At 39.1% G+C, this 22,086-nt stretch overlaps 1 protein-coding gene across 9 annotated transcripts in view; it reads right to left on the bottom strand.

Moving 5' to 3' along the window:
- MEIS2 (Meis homeobox 2) overlaps positions 1-22,086 on the bottom strand; it is a 174,252-nt gene that overhangs the window by 108,032 nt on the left and 44,134 nt on the right. For all 9 annotated transcript variants that reach the window (XM_086895320.1, XM_086895325.1, XM_086895324.1 and 6 more), the window contains one exon: positions 13,140-13,285. In XM_086895320.1, coding sequence (XP_086751446.1) covers positions 13,140-13,285 — 146 coding nt within the window. The remainder of the gene's footprint in view (positions 1-13,139; positions 13,286-22,086) is intronic.

The following is a 22,086-nucleotide window of genomic DNA, read 5'->3' as shown; positions in this document are numbered from 1 at the left end:
AAAAAAAGGAAAAAAAAACCAACCAAAGCATTTTTCTGCCACGAATATGGAGTTCATTTGATCTGGAAGGCACTGAGATGAACATGGAACCCCACAACAACATTATTATGAAGTAATGCTTGAGAATAAAATTTAATTTTAAATTCAAAATACAATCTCTTTCTTCCTGATACTTTTGAGGAAAGCTGTGTGTGAAATTCAGCGGTTGAAGACAGCAGGCACTCAGTCAATATTTCCTTGCGGTCATTCTGCCTCTCTGAGGGCTCAAGCTTTGTTTTTGAATCATGGCATCAAATTGCCATAAATGTCTGTAAGTGAAAAGCAGCATCCATTTTGGCATTCAAACTTCTGTGTAAATTCATAATCTTATTCAATTTATATTTATATTTTATATTAAATTTTATATTAAATTTGCATTGGATCCATGACCTTAAAAATCATCATTTGTATTTTGAATTCTCAAACAACTTTTGGTGTTTTGCATTGGTGTTTCACAGAGCAAATGTTGGAGCATTTATTGGGGAAGACTAAGCTGGGTAGGGGCTGATTTCAGACCTGTACCTTACCCAGATATTGCTGAAACTTCACAAGTTGTGAATGGAAAGCACTGTATGTATTGTGGCAGACTGCCTCTGAATGTCTGGAAGGGAGGTGTTTCCTACACAAGTTCCCCAATACAAAGTCGCTTTCTTTGTCAGTTTGACTGAGCCCAAGCCTGGCTGACCTTCAGCATCCACTCCCAGTGCCTGAAGGAACAGTAATTGAATATTTCTCTTAAGCTTAGTTCTTTAGTTTGTGTCTCAAGCCCATTTCTAGTTAGACTTTGTAAATTCATTTTGCAATAATTTTTCCACTGACAGATAAATGAAACATCATTACAAAAGTTGAAACAAATACAACATAAGCTTAAAGCTGAAGGAAGCCAAATTTGGGAAGGTTTCCTTCTGAAAACAGCTCTAATTTCAAGATACTTTCCGGTTTTTAATCATTAATAAGAAAGCATGAAAATATGAGAAAAGCTTCAGGCAACACTACTTTAGTGTAAGCCCAGGAATGCAAGATGTTTCTCAGCAGTATACCTTCAAATGTTTTTTCGGAGTCTAGTTTTAAAAGTGCCTAGCAAAGGCACTCCCACAGACTGTTCTAGTCTAAACGACTGGGGTTTGGCTGCTGAATTCCATTATTCCTGCACGGTGTTTTGTGCCTCTTCAGTAATTTCTCCTCTTATCTCTTTGTAGCCTGTGTTTATTCGCTGCTTCAGCATACACATTCTCTGTCCAGGGCTAGATCTTGTATTTTGGGATGGATGGAAAGAGCACTGGAAATAACAATACAGCTCTCATTTCTCTCATCTTTTTTCAACCTCTGTTACCCTTTTTGGGGAATAGGGGCCCTGATAGCCCAGGCTTTCCAAACATCCTTCTGTATCTTTCTCAGACTTTCACCAGACTGGCCTCAGGCTAGTTTCATAATCCTCAAGAAAAAAAAAAAAAAACAGTCCCGATGTTCAGCATGAGATCTTAACACGGTGATCTCACTCTGAACATTACCTTTCACTACAGCAGCTCTATTGACTTCTTTGCTTAGAACAGTTTGAATTTCCCACCAGCTCTGTTGTGTGGTATTTGGTCTCTTTTAGGCAAGATACTTTTTCATGGAGTAAGCCTAAAGTGTACTGAGTAGAAAGCCCATGAGTCCCCCGGCCTTGTTTTAAAGAGTTTTCAGTCTCAGCAAGAAGTTTGCTGCAGATTGTTTGGGATGCAGCAAAGGATGTTAGAGCACTGCCGAATTGGAGAGTGCAATACTTTATCTTTTCAGCTGGGGCTTTGAACAGGATTCAGAGCCCAGGAGCCAAACTCATGATAGTTTTGCAACCCTAGGGTTATGTTTATTTGTACCCATCTAGAAAAACACCATAGTTCTGTTAATTTGTAGACACTTTATTCTCCTGCTCCACATATTGTTTTGCACTTGTTCCTTTGAAAGCATTGTTGCTTTCTAAATGGACAACTTTTGGGGAATAAAAGGGAGAGAAAATGGCAAGAGCCCCTTTTCCCAGAAGGTTGATTGCATCCAACAGCATTGTGGGATGTAAATTCATAAAAGCCAGGACAGGTAAGATTAATTACAGCAGTAAATTGTCTACAAATGTTTTGGTTAGATATGCACAAAGTAGTGAGGGTTTTTGGTCTGAGAAGTGTTTGCTTGACAGTTCATGGCCACCATACAACACAAGCATAGGTTGTAGGCTATTTAAACCTGAGGTGTAAGTGGGCATATTATGTGAAACAATATGGAATTCTTAGGAATACCCTAAAGCTCTGCAGTTCATCCCACCATCCACAAAGAAGTTCATACCAACTCAAGAAGCACCTCTCTTTCCTAAGATGTTAGATCATGCAGTAAAGAGTTCCTGTGTAACTGGAAAAAATTGAATTGAAAACAGACACAACTCTTGGATAAGCCCACCAAAAGAATGAAGAAGATGGAAAGGAGTAATGAATCAAATTATTTTCCCTCTTTTTTTGTTCACAATAATTAACATGTTTCTGTTTAATTTCCTACTTTATATCTGAAAGAGAAATCAGAATATCCCTTTGTAGTTGAAACTAAAGCACTCTAAACATTTAGATTTTGAACCGACCCCTCAAATTAGCCAACTTACTTTGCAACTAATATGTGCCACCATTCCTATGCAAGAGTCCTTTGCCTGACTCCCTCAAATATACACACATCACTTTTCTGACCACGTAACATTCCTTATTCCTGCTGTTATCACACATATCATGATCTTTCTCCCTATTCACACTCCATAACCCTGAACAGCCCATTTGTGGGCTATCCAAACATCTGTCAGCTATCTGCATATAAAGGTCCTCAGTAGGCAGGGACCTTTCCAATATGAAATGGGGACTATGCAATATCCCTTCAGCCCCTTACTCTTCACTCTAAGTCACCCTCCTGTTTCCTGTTTCCTCTTTCCAGCACGAGTGGGATGCACAAGTGGGAAGCACCTGGCTGGGTCAAAAGAGGCAGTAGAAAGGATCAGGACTGGCTGGAAAGCTGCCAAAGTCCAGTTTCACATCAGGAGACTCCCAGACTGTTGAGGAGGGGAATATCCACCAGCAACTTCTTGAAGTACAAAGATGCATTTGGTGAACACCGTTACACTCCCTTTATTATTAATAACTTGCACTATTGCCTCTCAGCCAGCAGTTGATGTCTAAAGTGCTTTCTGGGAAAGATGTTCCATAGCATTCACATAATCACATCAGGTCACCAGCAAGGAAAAGACCTGACAAAATTAATTCAAGACCAAGACACTTGCACTAAAGTAGCTTTTAGAAATCATATGCTGTCATCTTCAGTGTAGACCAGCAAGAACACAACACTTTTAATTATATATTGAATACTCTTTCATAAAGAGAAAATTGTCCTGAACTTCCAGTCTACAGAAGTTCAGGTATTTGTACAAGCATTGCATGACTGTCATGCTCTTTCAACAGCAGGATAAAACCACAACACAAGTGTAACCTTCTGTAATTCAGCTGTTGCAAAGTAAAAGATACAGGCCTTATACAGTGTTTTTCATCTGTAAATATGAAAAGCACTTCAAAAAGTAGCCACAATCATTATGCCATACTGTTTAAACAGGGAAACTAAGGCACAGTGTCTTGTCATGGTCACAGCCAGAAAGAGAAGTGAAAACTCCACATGTCTAGCAGAGTTCCCTTGTACTGCATCATCCTGGGGACCAAGGAAAGCTGGGTCACAAGAGAGTGTGACAAACAGTTGAGCACTCAAGACACTTGTCTTTCTATCATAAAACAGGGAATCGCTGAAAGAGTTGTTAAGTGTAATTCGTGGATAAAGTGGCTAGAGCGTTTAACACTTACTAAGTGTTTTTCTGCCCATCTCCTATTATGATTTCACTATATCTTTGCTGGCTTTTTCAAAGGGATCAAAGTTCCACTGGAATTAGTGGAAGGAGGACTGAGAGATACACACTGTTTGTGTATTAGTCACTGATTTGTGAATTATCCCCAAATCCATGAGCACAAAGAATCAAACCCTAATTTTTTAACTCACCTGTGAGGAAAAATAACTGCTTTTATAACAATCCATGTAGATACACAGCATATCAACCAACACTGTAGCTTACATAATGTTTGAAGTTTTTTAATTGACATAATAAGTTTAAAGTAATCTAGACTAGGCCACGATCTTAAGGAAATCTACTCCTTTCATATATTTAGTATACATTAAGAAAGTAAACAGGAGCTTTCCCATTGCTATCTTATTTAGTCAGATAATATTTCCACAGTATATCCACTTCAGAATATCAAGTTCCTACTTTGAAATGACCAAATAAGAGCTTGATCCTGATGACAGTCAAATTTCTACAGCACTAAAAATATTGATGTACGAAGATTTTTTTTTTAAACACTAAACCAAAATATTTGCTGCTGTTGACTGAGCTACTCAGATTTATTATCCTGAGATTGTAAGAGTGTGTCATGAGATGTTAAACATTTTATGGACATAAGTAGTCAACTGCTACAAATAAAATACATATTTTAAAATGCCATCATAAAAAGGTAAAACCAAGATTTAAAAAATCTTTATGGCCTATCACCCAGTATTAGACAAAACAACTGAAATTAGTTTTGGCAGATTTGGGGCTAGCAGTTAAAAATAAAAAATAACAAATGTAAAAGCTTGAAAACTGTTTTGCCATTATGCTTAAAGATAACCGTAAATCTTTAGAGATGCCAATGATTGCTTTAGATATTACAAACAAGTGCTGCCAATCAACTCTAAAATATGTTATGCATGGTATTCTAGGTATCATAATTCAAGTCAAACTCCACAACAACAGGAGCAATATTGTCTGCCACAAACTACTCTCTTCATTAGGCAGCAATAAGAATTGACATATCCATTTCTTTGCAGTCGTGGAACTGTTGGCAGAAACATGCACTTTTTTTTTCCAACATAACTCTAATTTTACTGAAAACTTCCTTGAAACCAATTGTCCTGCTCATAGATCTTGAAAAGAAAAGTTTTAAATATATACTGAGGCAAAACTGAGAGATAGTATCACTGCACAAACAACAGCAACTGTATTTTCCCTAAAAATACCTTTTATGTCTACATATAATCATGTGTGCACACTACAGAGAAAGGAGAAACTTTGAGTTTTCCAATGACAACAGCTGTACTTAGTGGAACCTGAAGACACTCCAAAGAATTCTCTCCTCTAGTTAAGTATGTTCTTGGTCTTCAAAAGCTGCAGTTCACAACATTTATTAGAGCAATGTTTTTTGAGTTAAAAAAGTGTTGAAACACTTTCATTCACATATGCTTTGGTTAAACCACCTTTTGCCTTGTGAGCCTTGAAGCCACAACTCTATATAAATCAATTCTTGTCCCTATCATTTCCTTGTTTCAGTTACTTGAAGGAATTCATTAATTGGACTTTGCTGTTCCCTCTTCTTTTCTTTTCTTTTCACTTACTTCCTATACTGACTCTGCAAAGCTTTGTAATCTGACAATAACCAGTGAAAAACAGTGGCTGATCCTATCTTTTACTAGGCCACATTCAGCTTGCTCTGTCGAGGCTTTTTAACCAAGCCTCAGTTAAGACCATGCACATGTTTTTTGTTGTTCTCAGGAACCCCCTGCTCGAAAATGGCAGGTAAAATATGAAATTGGGAAGTAATATCTAGCCACGTTATCTGATGGCTTGGCATCGGCTGACCTCATATGTCACACGGATGAAATTCACCTTGCTGCAGTCCTGACACACTGTGCTGCCTGTTGATGAGGAGGAGGCAAAACCAGGCAGGCTGGTGTAAAGATTAAAAACAAGGAGAGAAAAAGGTAATAGCTTTTATAGCTAATACCATATTATCAGCAAAACTAGCTAATATCAGACAGGGTACCTTGAAAAACTCTTACAGCAGGCCTAGAAGAGGCCCATTAGGTAGACTCAACAGCTTAAATTGTCCTAGTAGCACCAAAAAAATATTTTGCTGCAGCCTGTCAGCCTGCCATGGATTTGGGGACAGAAAGGGGATGAAAGGGATAAGAGAGCTGGAGGGAAAGGGCGGTATGATTCATTCACTTGTCCCTTGCAGGATTCGCAATTTGGGGATTCTTTGGGGGGGTGGGGAGGGTGTGTATGTGTGTGTGTGAATTTCACCCTATATATAACTTGGAATCCTATTAGAAAACAACTCAGTGACACTGCAAATCCAGTATTTCTCAGCATGCTATTTTTGAAGCTGAAACACACAACAGATTTTGATCTCCAAAGAAGCACAATAAAGATCCCCTCTTCAAAATAAAATGAGAAGTAAAAAAAAAAACAAAAACAAAAAAAAACCCTTCAACCAATTGCACATGTAATAATTTCCAGGCCGGCTTCCTGTGATTGTATCCGATTATTTAAATTTTGGACTGTCTCTTTAATTTGAGGAGCGGGGAGAGAGGCGACAGATGGCAGACAGAATTGACTTATGTCCTCTATTCTTCTACAGAAGAAGGGGGAGTGCAGAAAGTTTGATCGAGGCAAAAGCTACAGTACATGGGCCTGGCTATAAGTATCTAATAGGTCTTTTGACGGATCGGTTCGGAATATTTAGGTTTTTTTCTCCCCCAGACAGGCTTTGTAACAAACCCACAGTCCTGGAGGTTGCCATGGGTGACGAGAGAGCTGACATCCAGTCCCAACTACAAATAAGCACATGACAAATGGGCCCAGAGCCCTCTGACAGCCCTGAACCTTGGTGACCCCCTAAAAAACCCAGCCTCCCCATACCCCCCCAAAAAAGCATTACTGAGTATATTTTTTAAAACCGAAAGCTTGCACTTAATTGGAAACACTGCCGTGTAACCAAAATGCTTAGGACAGCATGTACAAGTAAAAATAAATCATGCAGCATTGTTATTTAATGCGCTGTGACATCATTTCCTGAAATTAAACAGAGATGACACAGATTCAGACAGTCCCTGCTAAGGTTCAGTTCAAACAATTCACAGATGTTTTCCTCCAGCCAGCAGAAAACAATGCGAGACTTAAAGCACTCCTCTCCCTCTGCCCCTCTCCATCTTCCACTCCCTCTCCTCAGCCTTTTCACTGGTACAAGGAGGTATGGCAGTTTTATAATACATGCTCCCGCAAAAATATTCTTTTTTTAATTTAATTACTCAGGCTGTTGTACTAAATAGATGGATCATTGTGTCACAAAAGCATCAATTTTTCAGAAGAAATAACAGATGTCTATGTAACAATGATTAGATTAACCACTCCCAGACAAAGCTAGCTTTTGAGGCCCACACACCCCATGACCCTGGGTTCCCTCTTCTGTAGGGGGTGGATGTAGAAATGTCAGATCTAATCTCAGATTCCATTTTTAAAACAAACAAAGCCCCACCCCCAATCCCATTTCAGCTCTTTTCTTTTAAGATTGTGGTGTTTAAAAGGTATGCGAATGTTTGGTCCCTTACTAAATCTTCAGGATGGATTTCATGGCTGAGGACTAGGAGCACTCAGAGGATGAAACCTTTCAGCCTGGGATCAGAAGTGTCATTTTGAGAAAGATTTCCAGGTTCATTCTGCCCAGGCTGGTGACACGGTAGTGCAGGCAGGCAGGACAGGAGGGGGATGCTGATGACATTAGGCAGGGCTGTGCTACCAGCAGCAATAACTACAAATATTAATGACCTCCACCAGCCCTTCTGGTGAGACACCAGAGCAACTCTGGGGTACAAAGGGGCACAACTCTCTCGTCCTGAGGACTGCAAGACCGCAGGTCATGGGAGTTTAGCATTCAGGCACTGATTTTTCTTTAGCACTGGGGGGTGAAGTAATTTAACCTCTCCTCACAAAAGTTTATCCAGCTGAAAAATGAACACAATATTATTTTGTAGGACATGCTTCCAACCGGGTGGTGTTTGTACAAAGAGGTCTGTTCTACACCAGCAGGCAACTTATTACCTTGCTGAAAACAGCACACAGCCAGCCCTGCCTAAAAGCAGAGCTGGAATAAAACTGTAGCTTAGGCTCCCCCAGCTCTGTGACCCCGTGGTGCCCTGAGGTGGAGATGGCAGCCGCACAAACACACGTGCAGGTAGTTTTACAGGAGAATCAGAGGACGTTTTCCATCTCCTCCGTGTACCTCGGAGGGTGTAGCATGTTACAACGCTCTCCCACACACACACACACCAGAATTCACTAGAATGACTGCGCATTCCTGTATTACCTGGAGCCTCCCAGCCTCCTTCTCGCCGCTTTAACTGGACAGAGGTCTGGATTTTCTGGCTTGGTTTTGGATTTTTAAAGTAGAGCAAAAACAAGGTGAAGAATGCTTCTCCCAGATCACAGCTCTGAGAAAAGCTGTTCTTCTACAGTTTGATATAAAAGTAAGCTGTTCAGCGCGGAATGCAATAGCCAGCTATGTTGGTAACCTTTCTTTAAGGTATTATTACTAAAATAAAACATGGTAGAAGACATTTTTGAAGGTGGGTTGGATTCGGCTTCTTTGAATACTTGCTTCAAGGTTGTCTCTGGTTGATGACATTCATCTCTAGAATCAAATCTAATGAACAAATAAAATAGCTGCCTTGTATAAAAGGCTTGATAAGCCATTTATCAAAATATGATAGATACACATTTTATTCTCAGATACACCCACATAAATACAGAAAAAAAAAACCAGTTTCAGTAAGACTATTCATATTATCCAATCTGGACACATGAATATGACAAGTTAAGAAAATTAAATCAGGTAAGTACAAAAGCTGTGGCTGGTTCATTTTACCACCTTCCAGGAGAACTTACTCTAGCCTGACAATGAAACAGATAAAACCAAGATATATTCTACAATAGACTGTGTAAAGAGCAAGATCTTCAGCCAGAAGATTGTGGAAATCAGCCTAAAATGACACTGTTCAATGTTAGAAGACAGAACTTTAACTAGGAAAAAAAAAAAAAGAGAAGAAAAACCTCCTCTGAACCTCTCCTGTGAATCTAGGGGAGACATCCCAAATACCACCAGATGGGAATTTGGCATTTTCATAAAAAAAGCTTTAATTTGCAGGCTACCATTGCTAAATCTGGTACTATTAGTTAAGATACACATCTTCTTAAAGATTGTAACAAAAGAAAAAACCAAAATAGAATTTTAACAAAGGGCATCACTCCAGGTAAGTGTCAAAGCATAAAGGAGATTCTGTTCTACCGGCTCTGTAAAAAAAGGTGAAAAAATGTTGAATGTAGCAAAAATGTAGTCTTTGGCACACTGCTGCAGAAATAGATGAACTACCAGTGGTACAAGTCCATAGAGTGGTATAATTGCTTCCTTTTTAACTTTCCTCTCTTCTGATTATGTATGTATATTTTAAAGGTCCTCCATCCTTCAAAAGGGCATGGGAGGAGGGGGACCGGCTCTATAGTTGCTGGTAAGAAATCCTAATCTCAGCATTGGTGTAAGCTGGAGGTGTCTATACATTTGAGCACTTCCTGTTTTCACTTCGTGATCAAATATGTTCTTTGCAGGGCAAATAGGGGAGCACTTGAGGGAGGAAAGCAGTGATGTCTGAGAGGCTAATTGAGTGTACTAAGAACTCCTTAGCAAAGAGGAAAAGGAGTCTTCCAAAGCTGTGAATAAACTCTCAGCTTGGGTCAGATTTCTTGCTGTTTCTTTTCTTTAACCACCTTTGAACTCAACTAAAAACAGTCTTAATGTCAGGTTTACCTTTCTGATGTCGTAATCTTTATGTACTATTGAAAAGATTATACTACCAGACTAGGATTTCCTCTACTTTCTTAAACACTGGATATTATCCAGAAAAAGCATACACATTTCCAACCAATTCATCCTCAGATCTTTTATCTTCCGGTGCTGTTGTAATTCCAAATGTAAGACAGAGCTCAGTAAGTGAAAGAGAACATGACAGAAGCTCCTACTCCTTGCATTTGACTTCCAACAATAAAAACATGCATGTGTATCCTGTTTCAAATATAATTAAAGTTACTACAAAATGGAAGCTGTGATAGGGGTTAGAAATCGTTTTGCAAGACACAGCCTGTCAGACACATTCATTCTACATCAGAGTTCAAGTGCCTGTCTCTTCAAAAAAGCCACTTAGGCCATTCAATTTTTAAAATTGGCTGCCTTAGGAGTTTGCAAACTGATTGAATAAGGGAAAAAATAGCATTTTATTTAAAATCATAAGTAAATACAATTAGTCAGATCTGAGTAACTCTCTTGGAATTTGACAGTGTAAAGGACTTCTACATTTAATCCATGCCATAAGAGATGGACTGCCACTGCCTCTCCTTCCAGGGAAATCAGAGGTTAATGATTTTTGTCATATTGAGACTAACAATTGCTACAGTTGGCCTTTAGTATTTTATTTGTCCTTTTGAGGTATTCAGAATAGGTGACAATGGCTTGCAGTTGAGAACATATGTAGAGAGACCCCTGTGGCTTATGGAAAAGTTGCTCCATGCTGGTTGGGTGTTTGAAAAAAAAAATACAACCAGAGCTCTTTTATGTCCCTCTCCTTAATGAATGCATGAATGTCAAAATGTACCAATGGCCCATTCAGGGGGCAAAGCCTAAGCAGCTCCTTCTTTAAGAACACATCCTGAGACGTAAAATACATTTGCTTAACAAATTAAAATAATGAGATAATTCAATTAGTTTCTTTAAAAAAAAAAAAAAAAAGAGAGAGAGAGAGAGAAATAAAAAAGGGTACATCAGGGGATTATTGTAATACAAGAACAGGTCATACAGCACAAAAGAGGAACAAACCAATTTGAAATAAGGTTAGAGTAGTAATGAAGGAATGTACATTGAATCATGGACTGCCATTGTAAAGATATTTACTTGCAACAATAAAATTGTATATCACAGATTCCCCCGTTCTGGCTCAGCCAGAGTTACATTTTGAATGGACAAGCTAATTTGAGAAAAAGTGTGAGATCTTTAAAAGAAAGGAGTTTTCTTCCTTCCCTGCATGTGTTTATGGCAAGAATCTTTCTGAATTTACATTGCACTGGTCAGGGGTCTCCATTATCAGTTTGCAGGTCTGAGAATTACAGCGCCGTAAATCTTTCAACACCTGCAAACTCATTAAAGCCTGGATGGTAAAAGGTTTGGGGCTTTTTTTGCGTTCATTTAATCTGATTTTTGTGAGGCCATCCTCACCAGTGATGGCAAATTTCCTTAATTCATGCAGGATGGAGAGGGTCAGGAGAGAGAGGACACAAACAAGGGAAAGGGATTTCAAAAAGCCAGAAAGACTTTCCTCAAGAGAAGCAAGAGGCAGTTGACTGTTTAATAAGCGAGTGTCAAATGCTTTCAAGGAGCATGTAAGAAAGAAAGGCAGGGAGGAAAAAAACTAGATATCACAAATTGCATAAGAGGAAATGGAGTTAACATGGAGATGTCTACAAACCAAACTTGTTTATTTGTGGCCCTGCTTTTTGCTGTCTGCCTGTACTACTCATCTAAAGATACCCTACAGCTAAACGAAAAAACCTCCACTTGCACTCAGTCGACTTCCAAATTAAAAACATTTTACAGGTTAGTAAATCTCCAGCTGAGGTGATGTAGCAAAGAACAGCTGTGAAGTAATTTTGATAATGATGAGAATAATAAGCACATGGCAAGGTTCAGGGCTTTGCTGTTGCAGCTTCAGTGCTCCTGAATAGATAAAAGTGATTAAATACTCCTGATTATCCCTGACCAATATGTAATGGATTTACAGCCCTTTCAATTAGTCAGTATTTGCTTAGGACTCATTATTTTGTCTTTGGTTAAGTAATCAGCCCAGAGACTCATGTTCTGTCTAATTCCTCTGAGCCAAGTGGGTACAGGGCACCTGACCTTTGAAATGGCCATAGCTGAGAGGCAGGAATAACCACTACTCCAGCAGAGACACTGGCTATTCCAGCTAATCCTGACCCCACAGGCCAGATCAATGCACCTTAGTTTGCTACTAATGTCCTTACATCAAAATGATGGTTTAGAAATGTGAATCTATCGCTCCCCCCTTTAGCTGTGCTGCTGGCAGAGCAGCTCGATAGTCTCTATCATAAATAAATCGGGTCCCGGAATCATTACACTGTAACCAACAGCAGGAAATTTATAAAACCATGGAAATTTATAAAACTTTGGTAGAAGAACCGGTAGTTAATAACAGTTAGCATTTCAAGCCTTATCAAGTGAGAAAGAATTTCAAAGTGCGAGAAAGAAGAAAAATCAATTGATAATTTTACCAGTTTCCATCATTTCCCACATCAAGAAAATTAGGTTTACTAGGTTTTCTGTGGAACCGTGTTTTGATGCCTAAGTGAAGCTAAAATAGTCAACAGAACACCAAGACAAAACCAATAGCAAGCAGACAAATAAAAGCCCAAGGAAAGCACTGCTATTTCACATATCTAATCTCTCTCTCCCCAAATGTGAATATGGCTAGGTGTTAATGTAAATGGACTTGAAGAGCAGCAGAAAAGGTGCTTATTCTCTCTGTTAACACAACTGAAAAATTAGGGAATCTGTAAGCCTTCTTTATTTCCTCTCAAAAAATGTAACAATGCCAAGGTTGCAAGCTGCTGCTTTGACTTCTCTAACATCCACAGTGTATGTCAGCACACGTACTCAGACCAGGACTCTCTCTTTCACCACATACATGTGAAGTTTGTGTAAACAGAGGCCAGCAATAAAGAAACCAGAAGGCAGAGCTTTATACGTGCTAAAGCAAGAATCTCCCTTTTGCTGTCTGCAGGAAGATTTTGAATAGTCCAAAGCCAAAAATGGTTACTTCATATATAGGTGGTGTTCCATGATAGGTGTTGTACTCTCTTTCTTTTTCTCTCTATAGGATGTGTACATAAATATTTATATATTCACATATATAGATAGATTTCTTTGAGATTTGTCATGATTCCAAGACCCAAGGAAAAAAATATTTAAAAAAAAAAAAGCAAAAAAAAGCAACAACAAAGCCTGAGACCTAATAATGGTCAAAAAATTATGGGGACAATTGATTTCTAATAATGATGAATAAACCTCATTAGGCACACAAATAGAAATTTATTTATTTTGGTTTTGGGCACCACTTACTGTGAGATGCTGGAAAAGCCACGCTCTCATGATATTTGTTGCTACTTTGGGGAAAATGCCTCTTTTCTTTTGACGCTTTTTGTCCTTGTCTGGGTCATCGTCATCTCCTGTACCAGGTGAGGCTACGCTGTTGTCTAAACCATCACCTACAACAAAGAGAAAAGCAGGAAGGAGGAGATGTTTAATGAACCAAATACAGAAGCCAAAAAATATTATTAATTGCCAAGACACTACCACAGTTTGGGTGTTTTTTATATGTTAGATCAGGCACATACCGTTTCTCATTATATAAGAACGCTGATACAAATATGTAAAAATTAGAAAACCGTGTCTCTCCAAATACTAATTTTGTGTTTCACACATGCATATATCATTAATTCAATTATAATTGTGTGCTTGACATAGTGCAGTAGCTCTTTTTCAATTATGGGATTCAATGTGGGAAAACCTGCCACAAGAAAACCCATTTACTGTAAATGCATCCCTACAACCATTCTGAATATGTACGTATAAGTAATCAAGTTAAATGTTCTGTAGTCTATATATTCGAGGCCCTCTGCAGGGGTGGCAGTAACCATGTCACCGTTCAGTGCACATAACACACTGTCAGATGAGCCCCTCCCTGTTGCCATCACCTCCCAGCACACATACACACACACACTCACAAACACGTACACCTAGTGTGACCCTGCACACAGCATTTGCATGACATGAAAACTTCTACATCTCTGCATCAGTGATTATCATTAAAAAAAAAAGATGCACATCAAGGTAGAGCTCTCACTTAATCAGAACTTTCCATCAACATCCTTCTCTTCTGTGCTTTTCCCTGGCATTAATTGTGCATTAGCAAAAATCATTTACTTTTAACAGTCATAGTTATTTTTTCTTGCCCTCCAGCAAAAATGCCTTGAAAGCCTGCCTGGAGGGCATCTAAATTATGTATCTGAAAAACTCTTCTGGCAAGGCATTGCAGGACCCCTACTTTCTTAAAATTCATACGAGCACGTCTTCCTGTTTTTGGGAAGGCATCAATCAAGAGCAGCAATATATGCCATATTCCTACATTAATATTTGAACTAATAACTTTAAAAAAAGGAAAGAAACAAGATCCGACTTGTGGCATAATCAAATGCAAAATAAATGAAGAATACTGGGACAGCACTGAGACTTTATAGATTGCTGTGTTTTCCTTACACATCATTAGCCCGGAGCCACACGAAAGAGGAAAACAGAGAAGTGGAGAGTTTATGCTCCCTGCTGGTGTTTAAGAAGCCGAGGTCCTGGAAGGACATCTGGGAATTGTGCTGAGACGGTAGTTTTTGTAATTTAAGAATAGACATTCATTAGCAGTAAATGCCATAAATCCCATGCTAAGTAAAAACCTTGTCCAAGAAAGCCTAAAACAATAAACTCTGTGCTCAATGTAGCCTGAGCTAGACGCTCCATAGCTTCCTGAGGAATGCTATAGATTCACGAGCTAATTCCTATAGCCTCGTCTAGATCTGTAGTGCTGCTAAACGAAATACATTGCTGCTACATACAGTCCATTTGCTTCAAAACTTGCATTTCAGCTCCATCTTCACTCCCATGCCAGATCACCCTTCTTGTACTGCGTCCCCTCTGAAAAACCGACCCTTTTGGACTGGAGAGACAGAAAAAGCCACAGCAAAGAGCTGGCAGATTAATTTTATTGACATTTCCATTTTCACTGCAATGTGATACCCTCCATCACATGGAAGAGATGACCCTCACTATTTACAGACTGACAGGCCACTTCATTACAACCACCCTGCCCCAAGGCAGAGCAGCTCCTTTCCATCTGCCCAAACACCAGAGCAAGACCCTGAAGTCGCTGCTCTCTTTCTCGTGCTTTTTTTTTTCTTTTTTTTTTTCCCCCTCTCTATTAACAATAGAGAAAGGAGAGTCAAATCACAGCAAACTAGTCAAAGAGATTGTGGAAGCTCTGTAACCAACTGTTTGCCTTTGCAAGATATTGGTTATTCAGAAAGCACTCCTTTCTGCTGCTTTCTTCCCCCCACATATTCCGCCCTAGCCCTCTCTCACAGACACGTGTGCGCGCGCACACACACGCACACACACTTTCCACTATGCCAAGGAACTGCTGCAAGGCAAATTCTCACAAACACTAATGGCTTCTGACTGCTCCTTGGCAACCCCAGCATTTTAACCTGGGTGGATATGCTCTCCAAAATACAGACACTGGAGCTATCTCATCAGCTGTTCATGTGACACAGATGGAGAGTGGCTATTAGGAGCCAGGCAATGGGCCTTGGGGATCTGAGGTGCTGTACTGTAGCCTCGGGCAATTTTGAAAAGCAGTACCCGGAGATGGGGGGAAAAAATCCCTACTGAAAGTGCAAGTTTGAAGTCAGTCAGTCTGTTTGTCTATCTGTCGTGCGGATAAAGATATCTTTGTCTCTTTATGTAAAAGTAATGTGTGTATGCACAGGATGTGTGGAGCTGTAAAACTTCTGCTCTGCACCATCCTTTCAAACCACAGAAACACCAGTTCACTCCCTGTATGGACAAATTCCTGTCTGTCTGCATTTACTCTCCTATTTGTGAGCATCCTCAGCAGGAATCTCCCGCACGCTATATCGGTGTTTGGATTTTTTGATGAGGTTATTAATATCCTGGTTTAAAAAAGCTAATGGCAGTCCAAGAAAGAAAAGTTCAACTAAAGCTCTCGTTGCCTCCCCATCCTAATCAGCAGTTGCAATCATAAGAGTCGGTGGTTCCCTAATCTGTTCCATAACCTCATGAAAGGAAATTCAAATATTCTAACTCCAAATGGTATCAGGAGAAAAATACAGCAAGATTTGTTCCTCCTGGGGTCCTGTTAATCTATACTGTCATATCTTTAAAAGGACTACAACTCGTATTAGTGGATGCAGTTCCTAGCGAGAAGAAATCATAGAAAAAGCCCATAACTGTCTTTTCCAAAATGGAATTATTTACTTCTGGTCCTAGTTTTCTTTATCCAAATAAATGTCAGTTATTTTAAATGAAGGAAAATAAATTATCAAAAGTGAAATAAAATGAACAGGCATGAAAGTCACTTTATGGCAGACTGGATTAACTATATTATTCACTACTGTATGAAGGAATCAAAATTTAAATAATTTAAATCATCATTACAAGAGATTCTGCTTATATTAACTATTCATATCCTGGTTTAGACGGTGATTTGTAAGAAGAGTAAAGTCAAATCCTAAGTTCTGTGAAAATGGCAATTATACAAGCATAGTTATCCCAATTTTCTAGAGAAGAAATTAGGGTTTGGATTTTGGTCCACTGTCTCTCTTATTCACCCAAAACCAAAAATTTAAGGGTAATTTTCTCCTGCTTTCCATACTGTTCACTCATTTATTCCTGTGCAAAGAGTACGCATGATTGTGAAACCCTATCAGTGCTGTAGGAAAGTGGAGAATTCTTAAGTGGCACTCTCTCTGTGGAGGTTTCGAGCCAGTAGAGAGTTAGGGATTTTACCCAGCTTGTTTAAGATTTTAGCGATGCTATGTAATAGTCTCAATAACCCCTATAAAAGATGGAGAGAGTTTACGAGAAACCTTGCAAAGGGACCCACCTGGTCCACCTTAAAGACCTTCTCTTCTAGGGGAAGAGTTTGTGGAGGATGCTGAAGATGAAAGTCTTCTTCACACAGTGGGAAGTTGGGCTTCCACACTGGTTCTGTGGTCAGGCACTCTTAGTACATGCTGAGGGCTTCCTTCCACAAGATAAATTCCTCTGCACTGAAAGCAAAGGAGACTACCTCTTCTTTAAAAATTATCAAATTATAAATTATTGCAGGGTTTCCATTGCACCATAATTCCAACTTGCTGCAAGCTGATTTCCTTGGACAGATAAGCTTGCAAAGCCCAGTATTGACATAGCCAAGGATTCTTTGAGAAACAGAGACCAGTCCTACATAAAGTCTGTCCAACTTTATTGTATCTATGAATTTTTCTTTGTTAGTCTCCCACACTATCCGTATTATCTCAATCCTAGTCTTTGTTTGTGTTCTTCACTGAGTAAAAACCCAGCAACAGATGAAGCAAGTTTAGAAGTTGCTCATCTTGTCTTTTTACCACTTGTGAACAAGATGAACAACAAATTCCCAGTTTATAAAAATGATAACTGAAAAGGATGACCCAGTCAGGCCAAAGCACAGAAGCCTGGTAACAGTCCAGATTCAAATTCTAGAAATAGTTCCTGTTACCATCATATCAAGTAGAGCAGTTAAAAAAGTGATTTCTGGAAAAGTACATTTCAGAACCCAGTGTTTGAGTTTCTTCACCATCAAAGGTCCCTTACAGCTTTAAGGTTTGTCACACGAAAGGAAAAGAGAGAACAGCAGGAGTATCTAAACTCGGGGAAAGACAAGACACTTCACCATTTTTCTAAAAATAGAGGATGCAATACGAAAAGCAAGTTAAAGGATTCTGAAAAGGAAAGCTGCAGTGCATTATGCTGATCTTAAGTAAGCTACTCTAATCTTCCAGTCTAATATTTTGATGGAGTGGAATATGTAGATATAAATGGAAAACAAAGAGGAAAATCTGCATGCAGACTATATTCACAATTTGCAATTATTTGTTTGTACTTACAATGTGTCCATCTAGATTCATAAATATTGCAAACCATTATTAATAAGGACATTCAGCTTAGTAATACAATCCATATCGCCACCAGAGAAAAATCTTAAAAATCTGTTTAAATTATCACTACCAAGAAGCTGGAGAGAGAAGTGTCTGAAGATGTTTTTGAAGATAGTCTGTGCTGAAGGGAAGACTAACAGAGAGGGAAGGTCAGAATCAAGGACCCTTCAGGAGAATCCTTATCTTCATTCCATCCTGTTAAAATTATCAGGCTTTTAGCCTTACAGTGTCAGTAGATCACAGATCTTTGAATGAAGTCCTGGCTATGGATTGGTTTTGGTTTTTTTCTCTTCCTCTTAATGATCCCTGTTCAAGGAAGTTGACTAAAGTCTCCTCACACCACAGGAGCCACTCTTACCTCCTGCGTTTCTAGCCCAGGGAAGCTAAGATGGGTTAGGACTGGCAAATATGGGACTTTGAAAATCACAAACAGTTGAGGTGGGCAACCCAGCTCAGAGCTGTGCCATCATTGGCAGTGCTCTGCCAGTACCTGTGCTGTTTTTGCCAAATTACTTTACTCCAGGAGGAGAGGAACCATAGAAGTTGTTCAGGGGCCTTACAGGCGCACTCAGGCTGTGCCAACCTGCACAATCATGTCTTCCCTGAGTGGAGTGCCCTGAAGTGAGCTGCTGTAATCACACAACTGTGTTCTCTGCCCTGGTGTCTCTGAGACACCAGACACATGTTTCATGGTCCCCTGTTCTATGTTTCAGCCAGCATCTTGGACAGAAAGAAAGGTTGGACACTGGTCCACTAGAGAGAGCAGGAAGACTTCTGCCATACACCACTACCATCTCTCTTCCTACAGATGTTATTCCTTTGCCCTTCTAGAAGCAGGAAGGAGACAAAGACCTGCCCTTCTCTCTTGCTGTTCTTTTGGAGGATCTTTTGTTTTCCAGAATAAAACCCAGCAATTCCACTGGGCTGATAATGTAAAGATGACATATATGAATTTCACACAAGGCATTAATAATTACTGCAGATTCAAATAGGAAGAAAACTTAAGATCTACCAGACCCCACATACAAAGCTATTCCACGTAATCTAATTACAACTTAGCATAGTTTGTCATTCAGGAGCAAGTCTCTATTGCCATCTGGCAATATGTGCTAAAGGCTTAAAGACTTGCGTGGTATCTTGTATATAAAGTGTATTTACAAGGGACAGAATGAAAACTGTTTCTTTTCTGTTTCTGGATAGGCACCCCTCTAGAGTCATTAATATATTTTATTTGCAAAAAAGGAATTCACAAATGTTTTATTATTTATTCAAATTAGGAATGACATTTCAGCTCTTATTATAGCCACGCAAGCTATAAAATCAGTGATCTAAGTCTTTCAAAATTATTTTCAGAACTGCTAAGTTTCACGTTTTCCCTTTTATTATTTTTCTGTCCAAAAATAAGAAAAAAGACTGGCTTTTTTTGTGTCTTTAATTGTCCGTGTTTAGAGCTCATGTTTATTTGTAAAGTGAATTGAGAAATCTTATAAATTCTGTCAAATGCCAAAAATGCATTTTTCTAGCTTTTATAAAGAAAACTAATAAACCACAGTTTAAATGTTAAGTTCTTTTATACAGCCAGGAGGTTCATGGTTCGTTCATTGCAATCCAACATTTTTTCACATCAGGTGAAAAAAGTGTTCCAATGCAGACAAGGGGAACAACAGTAAAGCAACCTGCTAATTACTGATCTCTCTTACGTTCCTGCTGTGCTAAACTGTCCAGACATGTTGAAGTGAAATTTTTCTGCGATTTTCAAGTGACTAGTTCATGGCCCACTGCCGTGGAGTGCAGGAGAAGGGATGAAATGCTTTAGTTTACATGCAACATTTACTAACTGTGTGGGTTTTCCGACATTAAAGAGGGGACAGTGACCCATGCCACCTTTTTCACACTCAAAAGAGCACTGAAAAAACAGTCTTCATAGGCTTACCTCAGGCTTCCCTGGCCCTTAACACCCTCCCCCCAGGGTAGGAGCAGAAAGAGAAAAAAGAAGGGATTTTATGCTCCTTTCTCTTCAACTTTTCAGGCGGTATAAGCAGCATTTAGCAAATTCAGCCTCCAAATGGCTCCAAATGCTCTGAGCTGCAGGGGCTCATCCTTTGTTAGCCTCCCTCTATTTACACAGGATTTACGCAGGCTCTCCACTGAAGAGACCACATGTTTCTGACAGAAAGCACTTCCATTCACACTGCATCAGGCAACAGGATTGTAACCACTGCAGCTTCACGCTGACCTGAGATTAGGGATTTCAGCAACATTGAGATGGTAACAATCTGCTAACTAACGAAAATTATCCATGGAGAACTCTGCTGCATACTCCAGTTAAAACTACCATGGCCAGATAGATTAGGTTACTTAAAGGGGCAATTAAGAACTAGCTACTGTCAAGAATATGCATGTCCGTCTACAAATAACATACACACAGAGAAAAATATCAGCAGGGGGAAAAAACAAATTTAAAAAAAAAAAAAAATCAGACTGCAGCTTGGATTAAAACAATTTCACCCACTGGTTGAAGACATAAAGTGTAAAAACAGACAGATGGACACATATGTAAATGTGGCTGCATTTGTTTCTCTGGAACTGGCAAGTTAGTAATAACAGTATAGTTTAATAATTTATTTTCCATGGTATTTTCACACCGGTTAACTGGGCAGTGGCAATGCTTATGCAGAACTTTGGGAGCAGAATAATTCCTTCTATCTATTTGTTTCTGGGGCAAACAAACTGAACTTAGTGACCTCTCTTGCCTCTTCCTACAAGAACTCAGTACTGGAAACCAATATCATTCTGGGGTTCTTTAAAATTTGGTAATTTTTTTAAAATCAGTTTGGCCAGTCAGGATTTCTGCACCGAGATGTTTTTTTTTTTTTCCCAGATTTAGTATTGCCTCAGTTTTTTTCAAAATGGATTACGCATACACAAGAACAACAAACATTGCTGGTTGGAGCTTGTGATTTTTTTTGCTCAATAGCTTTTCATGGGGCAAAAGAAAATTGGATGGGAGCACAGGGCCAGAAAGGACCACACAGATCCAATTTCTGATGAGTTTTATTTTGACATTTTAATTTGGCAAATTATTTTGCTTCTGCAGCAAAGGACAAAATAATTCTCCTCCTATATGCAGTAACTCCTACATGTACCTGATAACCACTTATAAAGTACTAGGTATATTCTAAAGTTCTCCACAGTATATCATAATAAAGCTCTTCTGGGCACTCAATGATTCATTTTTACTGATCTCTCAAATGCCCTTACCCACAGTTAACACTCAGATTTTATTAAGGAAGAAAGCAGGGACAAATGTCCACTTAAGTCCCAGCTCTCAAATTCAACTCTGCTTGCGCTGCAGTACCTAAAGCTAAAGCTTTTTTAATGTTCTATTCACCTCCCCTGTGTGGCATTTCTGCTAACACAGAGTTCACAATCTTTCAGCCCCAAACACAGAAGGCTGCTATCTTCAAGACATCCGAGGAATGTGCCAGATACTATCATCTCCCCTGCAATACAAAGAACCAGAAAGAGGCAGAGACCAAAAGGAGACCGTGCTGATCAGGTTACTAAAGTCCAGAAAGTCTTTCCCAGAATGCTAAATGTTAATCTTTGAACCAGAAAATGTTATAATTAAGATCCTTGTAGTTGGAGGAAATGCTAGCTGTAGAAGTCAAAGGTACAGCCATTTGAAGTTGTACTTTTTTGCACGTTTATCCTAATCTCGCACCCCTCATGCTGGCACAACTCTCATCAAGCACTTTGTTCTATTCAAGCAAAATTATCATTAATGTCAGTGGCAGTTTTGCCTGAGTAAGAAGTGTGAGACCAGATCCATGTCTTGTTCACAGAGAATTGCAAGCACTGCACAATTTCAGAGGAGATACACTCATTAAAACATGTGGTTTGTGCTGATTTATAATGCTCTTGTATTTAAGAGTGAAACTCATATTGTACCTCACCAGGAAAGGGTTCATTAGACGTTTTTCTACATGGTTTTAACTTCAATTCCCACCCTCCCCAGCTCAGTACAAGCTTGTAAGTGTACTCCCAGTTTTTGGTATCTAGGCTGAAGGAAAGCATTATTAAAATAGGTTGGTTTAAGTATTCTATATGCTTCAGTAATTACTTTGCAGTGTGAATGTAAATAGCTGTTATTCTGTTTAAATTTTTCATCCTACTAAACACTGTCACACAGTGTTCTTGTGCTGCAGTTTTAGTGGCATTCTTTTTAAATCTTTTTTTTATATATTTTTAGAGAAGTATTTTTG

The sequence above is a fragment of the Cyanistes caeruleus genome, chromosome 6 (assembly GCF_971803275.1).
Source record: "Cyanistes caeruleus chromosome 6, bCyaCae1.hap1.1, whole genome shotgun sequence".
NCBI lineage: Eukaryota > Metazoa > Chordata > Aves > Passeriformes > Paridae > Cyanistes > Cyanistes caeruleus.
The sequence above is the reverse complement of the archived record's forward strand: the minus strand, read 5'-3'. Positions and strand labels throughout refer to the sequence as shown.